The 13,405-nt window shown below is 39.3% G+C and overlaps 1 protein-coding gene across 1 annotated transcript; it reads right to left on the reverse strand.

The window, feature by feature from the left end:
• Positions 1-868: 868 nt before the first annotated feature.
• paqr5b (progestin and adipoQ receptor family member Vb) lies at positions 869-13,201 on the reverse strand. Its single transcript, XM_074621011.1, has 8 exons — positions 13,001-13,201; positions 11,850-11,977; positions 7,403-7,608; positions 6,152-6,278; positions 4,521-4,565; positions 3,635-3,731; positions 2,796-2,940; positions 869-2,143 (listed from the first exon to the last, which is right to left on the reverse strand). Exons 1-8 carry the CDS (start codon positions 13,052-13,054, stop codon positions 1,863-1,865), a joined length of 1,083 nt encoding a protein of 360 aa, XP_074477112.1. The 5' UTR covers positions 13,055-13,201; the 3' UTR covers positions 869-1,862.
• Positions 13,202-13,405: the final 204 nt, after the last annotated feature.

A 13,405-nucleotide genomic window follows, 5' to 3' on the forward strand; every position in this document is an offset into this window, starting at 1 on the left:
TTTTTGGTAGAATATGACTAAAGAATATGAATAATTTTGTTTTACTTTTGTACGACACTTTTTAGGTGGATGTTTTACTTGCTTCCGGTAGTCACTTTTAGTCCAAACTGAGGGTCATTAAGGAGAACACACACTCCATCAACAGCCTGTTCTCTCTCCTGCCCTCTGGTAGAAGATACAGGACCCCCAGGACTTTCACCAGCAGACTGAGGAACAGTTTTTTCCCCCAGGCCATCAGACTTTTAAATAGATAATTAATATGACACCTCACACAAAAATATATATTATACTGTATATACTGTATATGTTCTTAATGTATATGTTCTTAATATGCCCTTGTACAAAGTATTTCCTTTTATAATTGTAATATAACTTATTATTTTAATGGAGCTTCCCAGCAAAAAGTATTTCACACGATTGTACTTGTATAACAGGCGTGACAATAAACATCTTGAATCTTGAATCTTGAAGAGCAGCTCTGCTGCTCGGCTCTGCTGCTGGGCGCTGATGTTGCAATGGAGCAAACAATTGACTTCTTGGCAAGATACTTTCTTTGGCTTGAATCTCAAATATTGTAAAGTTTAATTTTCATATGTCATGTAGAGCATGTCTTGGAAATGTTTAAATTGAATATTTACATTTTCTGAGTATTACTTCTCATGATGTGGTCTAAATATATAAACTATATTTAATTTGAGGATAAAATAACTGAAGGTCGACTAATATAGTTTTACAAACCACTACTTGTAATGCTAGGAAACCACTCAAATATTATTTCATTTTATAAAATATTATTTAGGAAAATTGGTCATGTGGCTATGTTGTATGACTGATATTTTATTAAGAAAACACATACAATGGACAGTAATGTTATCATATTATTCTTTATTATTTTCAGTAAATTCTACATAGAAATAAACCCAACCATTAGTCACTTAATGATATTTATTCATTTATCAACTTTGTTGCTAAATTGCAAAATAAAAGGCATTGAAGACCTGAACATTTTAAATAATTTTATGAGATTATTTTTTTAAATTACATGCTGTACTAGTTTTTTCTCTTGTTCCATATAGTAATTTATATCATAAATATATACTGTATATATAAATACATTTTTGGAAAAAATCATAATAAATAACATTGTACATAAATACTTTCAGTTTTGCATCAAAGGCACAATGTGGCATGTCTCACTCATCTCCGGGAACAGAAACAGCAATCATATGAAGGGAAAAAAACTACTCTGAAAACATTTACTCTGTGTTAGGCTACATATTTTACATTAACAGTAACTAAACTTTGAATTCATTAAGTTGCTACTTCACAGGCAACTCATCCTCAAGAGCAAAACATTTTCCTTCCCTTGTCACAACTGTCTGTTTTGTCTTGACATGTTTCATGTGAGTGATGCAATCCAAAAGGCTGTGTACAAGCACAAGCACAAGAAATATGAAAAGTTGCAGTGTCTAAAATACACATGACAGTGAAATTAGCATTTTGCATATTGTTCCCTGCAGCTGACAGTCTCTTCATACCCCACATGTGGAAATTAGAGAATTGATCAACTGAAACAGTTTCCTCAGAAACATTTACATTCATTATATATTATGGTAACAAACATTTTGTTAAATTTCCATCGTAGGTTTGTGCAACATGCTCCCTTATTTTCAGTGTAACAGCAGCCATCACAGTGTTGTCTGAAGGCCGAATACCACCTTGGGTTTAGCGCAGACTGCAAGTTACATTATGTCAGCTCCTCATAGCTCAGGAGTGTTCTTTAACATCACCCATAATGCTCTCTTTTCACATGTCTCGTGACCAGCTGGGATCCCTCAGCTGTGACTTATGAAGCCTGAGGTTTAGCAGCAGGGGCCGACCTTAGCTGAGGCTTTCTTTGGACCTTTAATTTTTTTCTTTCCTTTGTACACTGGAGCAGAAAGGAGAGGTAGACTGTAGAGGGCGATGATAGTCAAATTCACCACCAGACAAAGCAGCGCTGCACCCACTGAGTTGGCAAAGGTGATGGGTATGGAGTGTTCAAGGAGCCAGGGGCGCCGTGTCACCATGTCCTGTTCAATGGCCTTCATCTGGAAGTGAGTGGCCAGGATGCCGCAAACATGGAAGAGTTGATGGCTGTGACCTGCAGAGGGAGCAGTCGAGTTGTGTTTCAGCTCAGGCAGCACAGTCACGTGTCACAATAGGAAACAGTGGCAGTAAATTCAAGCCCTCACCATTGGGCAAATGATTTCAACAGAATGAAAAAAGGTGGTGGTGGTTATTGATTAGCACTATTTCACAATGTTTAACACAAATGAGACATTTTATGGGTTAATGTGAATCCAGTGTTTCACAAAGTTCGAGAATTTATTCATAGTGGTCAAAGATCTGAAATGTGACATTTACTGTAGTGAGCTGTAAAAAACACTGCATTCACAAGCTCACTTTTTGATCCGCAACCTAATTCTTCCAACGCTGTAGGTGCACATGAACGCATCATTATGGCAAACTTTCACTCCATCCACTTTTTAAATTGTTTTCATACAAGTTGCACATGCAAGTATATTGATATAATCTTTCAGTCATCTTTGACTTGGTCTGTTCAAGGTTTCTCAGTCAGTGCAGTCAGTGTGGTTTTAGAGTTGTTGTTTTTTTACTAAAAACAGCTGCCTGAGGGGAACAGCAGACTCGGATTATGAAATTCTCTGTCGGTTGTGGTTGGCACACTAGGCAAACAAACCAATGCTTAACATGCTGATGACAACAACAATGGCTACTCCTCAGATCAGTCTTACCTATGTAGTCGAAGCTGCCAGGTGCCAGGCGCTCAGGTAGATGTGTGGCAAACAGAAAGCCTGTGAGGAAAGCAAAGGCGATGTGGTTGTAGTGGAGGATGTTGGTGTCATTGTCTGTACAGCCCTCTCCTACACACAGAAACACCTGTGAACACAACACACACACACAGAGCAGATTTAACAGATTAGGGAACTATCTCCATTATTACCACTTTCATCACCTCCAAATTTCTTAATGAGCCATAAACTCCTTTATTAAGTATCTGTTAGAGGAGCTGCCAGGGGACTCACTAGTCTCAAGGGTGAATGTGTGAAATGTAACAGGACCAGATTCATATTATATATCATATCATAGCTTGTGTAAATTACAATGTGCATTAAAAATAAGCAGATGCTATTAGCACCCAGGTGTCCATAGCCAACAATGCTATTTGTATGCGATCCAGGCAAACTAAATACTGAATGTGTATATGTACTGTATGTATATTTTTTCTAAACCTAACCAAGTAGTTTTGGTGCCTATACCTAACCAAACTAGTTATAGTTATAGTTTCTGTCTCAACCATTCATTCTGTTCTTGCTCCTGCAATAGTCTTGCACATGTTGAATTTTGCACATCTACATTTGCACATTTACTACCTCAATTATTTTTTTTAAAACAATGTATGATTTTCTTGTTTAATTCCTGACTGTTCAGTAGAAAAGTCATTCCAGTTAAAGATTTGAGTTTTAAAAGGATGTCCAATATATTGAATGTTATTTGGACAATTAGGAAACATGTCCTGTCGGATGTGTCTTGTTTGAAGACACACGTGTGAAGAGCCCAGATGTTGTCTTACCCTGTAGAACAGAGGAATGTTGTCAAACAGGTAAGGGTAGGCAAAGGCAACAACACGGAGGTATCTGCTGAACTTTGGACTCTGGCACTCTGGGAATCTGAAACAAAAGTGAAAAGATTTTATTTCAATAATGACAAACAAACCTGCTATATCATTGAATGTCCCTCATGGCTACACAGTGTTATAGCTGTGGAGAAAGCTATGTGGAAATTTCTTGCACAGCATCACCAATGCCATATTTATATAAGAATGTAATCTAATAGCATAATACTGAAATATTAAATGAATTAAAATGGAATTACACAGCCTTTTGTGTATAGTAATCCACGTGGGTTCAGTTTAAGTGTCATCCTTCACTAACAGTGTTCAGTAGGTAGAAATTTCCGAATAAGTAAAGAAATCTGTTAAACGTAATACATTTACTTTTGAAATTTAAATCAAAGAGCTTGAAATACATAAAGTACTTCATAAATAAATGTGTGTTGTATTCAATGTGATGACTTGTGTAACATCACATGTTTCATCTTTGATATCCTTAGTGTTAAAGTCAGTGAGTCAAGTTCCTGCAGAACACGTTTGGCCACTCGTTTATACTACTCCTCTAACCGGCCCAGCTGAAACTACACTTAGAACAAATCACTGTTTAGGGTTGGTCCTTATAGTCACGCTTGGGTAACACCTATTGTATTAAACAGAGAGTTGCTCAATTCTTGAAAGTCAACAATGTTCATGGGATGAAGTCCGTCTGAAGACATGTTAATAATCACACATTTTAAAGGATGAACTTGCATTTATCTATTTCTACCATCATTTGAGGCACAGTAAACACAATTTTGGATTGAATAGTGAAGCGATAAGAGGAGCAGATATTATGCATTGTCTTTACCTCTTTACGATGTCATGATTATATTGCAGAAATGGTAGGCCAAGCCTTAAGAGTGAGGAGAGATCAGTGAAAGAAAAATATATTAGCTATACTGAACCAACATTAATCCAGTACATAAAGAGATAACAGTGCTAACAATGTGATGATTGGTACTGAAGCTTTCTCTCCTTATTGACAAAGGTCCTACAAATGTTAGATTTCTCATTTTATTTCATTTCGTCATTGAATAATTCTGATTATAATGAATGTACCCCATTCTGCCTTACTTGCCAACCAACATTCACAAATATTTGAGACCAGTCACATTAAAATGTCGCCATCGGCCAGGACAGCGGTGGAAAGTAACTAAGTACATTTACTCAAGTTCTGTACTTCGATACAATTTTGAGGTACTTGTACTTCAATTGAGTATTTCCATTTTCTGCTACTTCATACTTCTGCACCACTACAATTCAGAGGGGAATGTTGTACTTTTTGCTCCACTTCATTTATGTGACTTTGCAGATTCAGATTAATATTACAAAATATAATCAACAAATATATTATACTGTATTATCATGGATAAAAATAAGACTTTAGTGATCCCTTGGTGGAATTCACAAGCTATATAAAGTAATTAAAATGAGCTCCACCTTTAACAGCTGCAACGTTAAAGTGGTAAACACATGAAATGCATCAATAATTATAACTCAATAATATAATATACATTATTCTGAAATGGGCCATTCTGCATAGTGCTTAGGCTACTTTTACCTTTGGTACTAGTATATTTTGATACTAATACTTTTGTACTTTTACTTAAAGGTACAGTGTGTAGCATTTAGTGGCATCTAGTGGTGTGGTTGCAGATTGCAACCAACTGACTACCCCTCCGCTCACGCCTCCCTTTCAAGACTGCGGTAACGTGAGCTGCCGAGTGCAAAACCGTGGTAACGCCGTTCACCTCGCTCAGAGGCCAGCCTGAACATAATAACACTACTTTAGGAGCAACGGAAGGCAGACGGCGGCTGGCGGGACGACGGTTTTGTACTCTGCAACTCATTACCACAGTTTCACAAGCGTGTCAGAGAACTACGGTGGCTTTCAGGTGACAAAAACACAAAAGTCTCTCTCTAGAGCCAGAGTTTGGTTTGTCCGTTCTGGGCTACTGTAGAAACATGGCGGAGCAACATGGTGAACTCCGTGAAGAGGACCCGCTCCCTATGGACGTTGACACGTTAACAGGACGTTGACTTGTAACCGAGCATTTCTACACTGTGGTATTGCTACTTTGACTCAAGTAAAATATCGGAGTACTTCTTCAGCCACTGGACCAGGACTAGATTAGAGAACATTATCCTTACTTACAAGTTAAACCAACACTGAACAAAGACACTGGAGATTAGAGAACACTGTATAAAGTTCAATGAGTTCAGTGTTAATGTGCTAACATGTTAGCATACAAGTTTAACAACCACTGACTGTTAAATGTCTGAAGTTTAACATTTAACATATGAACATGAGGAGCAAATGTTTAGCTCTGTGACTTAAAATTGGGGCTAGCTGAGGTTAGCATTCTGTCTCTTTCCTTTTTTAAAAAGAGAACATCAGGATTTATTCCTGGCTGTGTAAAGTGAATGTTTTCAGTGTACCTGGAGTAGCAGGACAAGCTGGTGCAGATGACGGTGTTGATCACAGCGATGGGGACGTAGCACTGGTGGAAAAAGCTGTTCACCCACTTGTCCGGGAACACATAGGCTGAGTAGATGATGGCTGACCCTGCAGCGGGACACATCAACAGGGCAAAATCGTAAACTTTTAATACTGTATGTTTTACATCAGGAAAAAGACACTCCAGTATGAGGGATTTATCATTTATGATATTTTTTCAACCACCATTCAGGTGGGAGACAGAATACCTATTACAAACACCTGTTGATATAATGCCATCCAATACAACACCATCATTAACTTAAATCAGTACCTAAAACTGAACATAAAAGCTTCACAAAAAATAATATAACCAGTGAGGATGTGTAATTGATCTTTTCACACTGCATATTCTGGGTTAAGAGTTGACCCTGGGCTAATTTAGGCTAAGTCCTTTTCACACACACATTGTTAACCCAGGGTCAACCTAGGCCCAGTGCTATTGGGTTCACACTGCACTTCTACTAGCCCGGGGTTAAATGCCGTTGAAACATGTGACTACTGTTTACATTCTACAAATTCAAAAAATTCCACTATTTACGTTTGAGCGTGTTTCACACTGGAAACTTTTAGCTCAGTGTTTAGTCGATTTTCTACTTTTCCATCGGAGGCCGCAGCCCAAACGCACTACCCCCATTCAAAATGAATGGGAAAACGTGCGTTGATCTGGTGTGAATGCAGCCTTAGCCTGGGGCTAAGTGCAGTGTGAAAAGCCTAGTTGCGATGTGGAGTATGTTAAAGTATCTGTCTTGCTGTCTTTTTATATCTGAATTATTTGAGAGGCTGAGCTTTGTTACATTTGGTTGAGCTGCTGACTCTAAGTTGTTATCATAAATTGTCCTAACCTTCCGGCGGGTTACGATTAGAGTTACATGATGATCAACAATGTTTTGAATGATGGTAAAAGGTTTCATAGTCATCAAAATGCTTCAGTATGTTTTCCAGTGTCACAGAAGTGAGTGCATTTTGATGACTATAAAACCTTTTACCATCATTCAAAACATTGTTGATCATCAGTTAACCCTACCCTAACACCTAAACCCTAACCCCTAACCTGCTGGCAGGCATGTGGGTTTTAAGAGGTTAAGTTACTGATAGAAGTTCAGTAGCAAGCACAACATTGTGCGTGGAGGGCTCAGTGTACAAAACAGAGCCACTCATGGACCGAGTGACAGCGAACCACATCCACTCACCCAGACTGTAGAAACTGAGGGCGCCATAGTCAAAGAAGAAGCAGATGTGGCGTGCCCGCGCCGACATGCTGCTGAAGGTGTGAGCACAGCTCGACGCCAGCGGATAGATGCAGCAGGAGAGCAGGAAGATCACCAGAGGCCAGATGAAGGAGTCCTGCCATGCTGTCTGCATCAGCACCACCGTCACTACTTTCCATAGGAAGTACCTGTCGGGAGAAACGCACCACATTAAAGTGATTAGACTGGATTGGATGCAGCAGTACTCATTTTTTGTGTGTTTTTAGTCACACTTCTGTCATTTCAAATCACTTAGTTTCGTGGAAACTAACTAGTTTATGCAGAAGTATGTTTAGACACACTTAATATGTGTCAATGACACTCAGTATTGACTGACATAATAAAGAAAAAGAAAAACCCATATAAATGATTGGAGAAACATAACAAATGCAGATACTTCCATACAGGACATGAAGGGCCACTGGATGGTTTCAAGAGTATATTATATACAGTATGTGAATCATATGGCCTTCACAGTCACACCTATGAGAGATTCTGGAGGTTTATGATGTTTTTTTCTTTTAATTTGTCACCCATCTGTAGATTTATACAGCTAAGAGGTATGTAGCCTCTACCCAACTTTAATGAAGTGAATGAGAGAGAAGGTCATTCATTGTCTCTAACCATTGCTTGGACCACACCAATCTTTAAACTCTGCCTTCATTTTTATCTCAACTGCACACCTGTAAAGTTTCTTGACTGCATGTTGCACCGTTGTGATGCTATTGTGGTGACAAAATCTGTCCACAGACAGACAGATGCAACACATACACACACATGCACACACCCACGCACACCCACAGACTCACAAAGTGAAAACAATAACAGCGTCGCGGCTGATAATTAACTATGTTCATGGCATTTAAAAGACACACACTTGGCTTGACATCCCTGTAAAGACTTGAATCTTGACCTGGAAAATGACTTGTGAGCATCTCTGCTTTTTAGGTCATGAAAGCAAAACTTGTAGTACTTATTCATGTTTTACATAAAGATACTTGCTCTTATTTGACTTGATGATTTGTGATGAGATTAAAAAAATAATAAAACGTGTTGTTCTCGCATGCCTCAACGGTGAACGGATAATCCAAAAACTTGACGAATTGAAATAAATTCATATCAAAAATCCTTTTACAAACTCTCACACACTTTAATAGGCTACTCTATCAAAAAGTAAGTACAACTACAAGCCAATTATTCTTTTCTTTGAATAAACTTCATCTTGGTAAGTGCCATAATGTACCAGTATCAATGTAGTAAAAGACAAGATGTTCATCACTCAATTAAATCCTGCAACTGTCAGTTACATAACAGCTGACAGTTCTACACAAAGAGCTCAGTGTTATCAGGAGGCCATAGTTTGCCTTGTGTATCCGTTTCCACGTCTCAGCGCATCTCATTAACAAATAAACATGATTTGTGCTTTTCCCCGTCACTGAGCAGTTAACTAATTGAGGCAACTCATATGAAAGCTTCAAGCACAGATCTGCTCATTAGCGGCTTGCCTGTAGGCCTCCGCCGAGCCCCAAGACACCAACACACACACATGTGGCCTAGCATATGCTCAACACAACACACACACACACACACACACACACACACACACACGCTCATAAAACACACACTTTCTCCCTGTACTGTGCAGTCAAAGCAACTGGCATCTCAGCAGGGAGGAAGTGCAGCGTGACTCAAGGGAGCAGTAACCTCTGTAGTAACTTTAAATCAGGAGATCTACTCACAAAAACACGTTATGCACAATGAAATAATTACATCAGTTAAATCTTGGATTTAACCTTCATGCTGTGATGCAGTGTTTGTCAAACAGAGAGGAGATGCTAAACTTGGGGAGGATGTGCAGCGTAGACAGATCTGGAAATGATCCTCATTCTTTCAATTCCTATCTATCTTTGACCTTTTTCCTCTTCAGCTCTCTGTCTTCACCTACAGGTGTTGCATCTTAGGTCTCTTTATAAACTGTATAAAAGCTGAGAAAACTCAAAGAAATAAGGCAACAAGCTGCAACGTCTTCAGTTTTAGGGCCAGTTATGTCAGCTCAGTTTAAGAAGTTCTACTGTTTGTTTTCAGCAAACTTCAAGTTACATCACTTTGTCACATGAACAGCTACTGTTTTGTTTAGATAACTTGAAAGTTTTAAAGTAGACAAATAGAAAGTTGTAGACAGTCAATAGTTGTTAGACTGGATATCCAGTAAAAAAACAAGGTGTTTTTGCTTGTATTAAGTAAAACAATTCTGCCAATGGAACAAGTGAAAATTTGCTAGGTAAGATTTCTTGAAATTAGATGTAATATTTAGGTAAAGATAAAAGATAAAAATAGATATTCGAATTAGCTGGGAAAACTAATTTTGTTAAGTGTTTATGATATATTTTGGCTAGTAAATAGACAAATATACTGTTAAGATTTTGCGTTTTTGCAGTCAGGTTTGATTATTGATCACACACAGCAACTAATCTATGCGCTACAGTTTCTGATGTACTTGTGACAGCCACATTCAAACATGGATCAGTGAATTTTGGTTTGCAATGTGAGGCTGAAATGTGTTACAAAGATGTCAAGAAGTAGGCTCTTAATCTTCATCATGGTTTGAATTATAACAATCAGAGGCAGACATATCAAACCTCCATCAAAATTGTCCTAAAATTAGTAAAAACAAGGCTTCCCGGAGTTGTCTAACTGTTTTGATGAGGTAGACATTTATGCATTGTATATCAAACAGTATAAGTTGATGTTTTTACAGTGTATGCTGAGTAAATGTAGGAATTAGGGCTGTCAAAGTTAATGCAATAAAAATGTATTAAAGCAAATTCGTTTTAACGCCACCATGTCATACTAACTTGTAGCGAAGGAGGATAAATAACGCTCCAAACTTAAACTAAACTTTGGTGTGGAAAAACTGGCAGGGTCATTTTCAAAGGGGTCCCTTGACCTCTGACCTCAAGATATGTGAATGTAAATGGGTTCTACGGGTACCCACGAGTCTCCCCTTTACAGACATACACACTTTATGATAATCACATGCAGTTTGGGGACAAGTCATAGTCAAGTCAGCACACTGACACACTGACAGCTGTTGTTGCCTGTTGGGCTGCAGTTTGCCATGTTATGATTTGAGTGTATTTTTATGCTAAATGTAGTACCTGTGAGGGTTTCTGGACAATATTTGTCATTTTTTGTGTTGTTAATTGATTTCCAATAATAAATATATACATACATTTGCATAAAGCAGCATATTTGCCCACTTCCAGGTTGTTAAGAGTATTAAATACTTGACAAATCTACAAGGAACATTTTGAACTGATAAAAACATGTGTGATTAATTTGCGATTAATCGCAATTAACTATGGACAATCATGGCTAAATATTTTAATTGATTGACAGCCCCAGTATGAATTGAATAAAAGATAAATAAACTGTATAAATGCAGCAGTACTACAGTTTGAGAGTCTTGTTGGACTGGAGGCCTGTTGCTCATACAGTAAAAGACCGTTGGTTGACAGGGAGACACTGCAGGAGGTATATGGGACACACATGGTTGCTGGGATGTATGACTTCAAAACAAACCTGTCTGTACGTGCAATCCTCTTATACTACTAGTCAATCCAGACTGTAAGTCCTGTGAGTGATTTGGCACATACGTGTCCAACTGTCTACAGGATCCACAACGGCTTTATTATTATGTAAAGTCCACTGGCATCTGTTGAACCCCTTGAAGAGTGCATTTATGGTAATAAATATATACTGGGATGTATTCCCTGACAGATACTATGAATACTAAGCAGACAGATACTGTAGCGCTGGATATGAGCAGTCAAAATTAATGATAGTCTTTAGTTGGTAAATGTGCCAGAACTGATATAATAAATCCTCTGTCTTGGCGTGATAGTAGGCATGATCGAGCTACGACTTCAGGAAATGCCAGTCTGTAAAACCTCTACAAGCTCGACAAGCTGCGCAAGATTCCTTTAGACATGAAGCAGGACAAAGAACGCCATGTGACTGTTATGAAAACAAAAAAAACGCTCTGCTTTGCTTCAGGAGGAAATGGGAAAATCTTGCATTTGATATGAAGAAATCCCAAAATCACAGAGGATGTAAGAACTCTGCTGTAGGGAGTTGAATTAAGGTGGATAATGTGATAATCATTTTTCTCTGTCAGTGAAATAAATCTGTACTTGGTTGCTGAGCTGGTTGCTGAGCTGTGGCAACTTCCCTCCAAAACAGTTGAAAACACAAAGAAGTGAAACTGCCCTCAGGTGTGTCCCATCACATGTTGTCAGTCTACAAACACATGACAGGTAGCAAACACACATCTAGGAATCTTAAACCTGCGATGCATAGCAGCAAAAACAACAACATTTGTCAGCCGTACCAGGTGGGGACAAAGTGGGTCCAGATGTTGACCGTCTCATTGGTCAGCTGGAAGAGGCTCCGGATGCAGTCAGTGGCTGAGCTGCGGGGGTGTCGGTAGCCAGAGATGATGCCGTCCTCGTGGAAAACCTCGAGAGAGAGAGAGAGAGAGAGAGAGAGAGAGAGAAAACTCTTGGTTAGTCCTCAGCCAGTTTGACAACTTTGTGCTGTTGCGGCAGAAGAAGTCTCTCATTAAACAACAAAATACACAAAACTAGGAAAGTGTTTGTTTGAGAGCGAGGTTCAGGATCCCCCCGAGGTGTTCAAACATAAATCAGTTTAAGGTAAGAAAGAAGAATAAATGTTTCTGTTGATCAAGATGAAGTTTTTGCTTCTTTCTTCACAAGGTACAAGCCAAAAAAGTTAACAATCACTGATTAAAAAGTACTTCTGTACATTACAGTACATTGTGTTTTTGTGTAAAGCAACTTGAAACTCAAATATTTGTGCAGCCCGCCCAAACAAACATGTTTTTCATAATAATGTTTATTTATGACGTTTTTTTTTTTTTTTTTACACTTTTGACTTAAAGGAGCAGTGTGTAGGATTTGGCAGCATCTCGCGGGGGGATGCAGATTACAACCAACTGAAACGTTTCCGTGTGCCAAGCATCTGGGAGAACTGTGGTGGCCAACGCAAAAATACGAAAACGTTGCAGGCTCTCTCTAGAGGCTGTGTTTGGTTTGTCCGTTCCGGGATACTGTAAAAACATCAGCCCGGTCTCATTCAGGGCGGCAAATACCGACGCTTTGTCACAGCCATTGGCGTTCGATACCGCCACACGAGGTGCCCTTTCGCGCCGTTATGAGACGCACCAGTCTTTCAATTAACTACAATGTAAACCAATCCACAACAACAGTTAACGCTCAGAGAAAGTGCTGTGGTGACGTAGTTTAAAGGCCTTGACACACATGTCGGCCAGTATGGGGCCGTCGGCCTAGATTTTTCGATGTGTCCCGCACTGTCAGCTCTGGTCTATTTTCAGGTGATCATACACTAAAGAAAACATACTTATTCCATTTCTTTTAATTTACCTACCCAACACTCCTATTAGAGTCCAGCTCAGTCTGTTTGTATGAATGTCCAGTAAAGATACAGTGAAGATGAACTTACTTTGGGCACTTGATTGATGGTGAAGACTCGTGGGAACTTCATGAGGCTGAACATGACTACTGCGAGGTGCTGCCGCCGCTGCCGTCAGGGAGGAGAGCTGAACTGAAGCTGCCGGCGGGGTGTGCCTCCGTCTTTATAAGGTTTGTGTTGCCATGCTGTCCTCAAGGCTTCTCCCTTTCATCTCCTCCCTCTTCAAACCCAGCGAGAATATCCAGTGTACCTGTGTGTGCCACTCCTCCACCTCTTCCACCTCCTCCTCCTGCTGCTGCTGCTGCTGTCTCTCTGGAGGTGGAGGCTATGTGCACACAGGTGTGTGCTCACACACACAGACAGACACACACACATACTCACACACACACACACACACACACACACACACACACACACACACACACACACACACAC

Source organism: Sebastes fasciatus, chromosome 2, assembly GCF_043250625.1.
Source record: "Sebastes fasciatus isolate fSebFas1 chromosome 2, fSebFas1.pri, whole genome shotgun sequence".
Classification (NCBI taxonomy): domain Eukaryota; kingdom Metazoa; phylum Chordata; class Actinopteri; order Perciformes; family Sebastidae; genus Sebastes; species Sebastes fasciatus.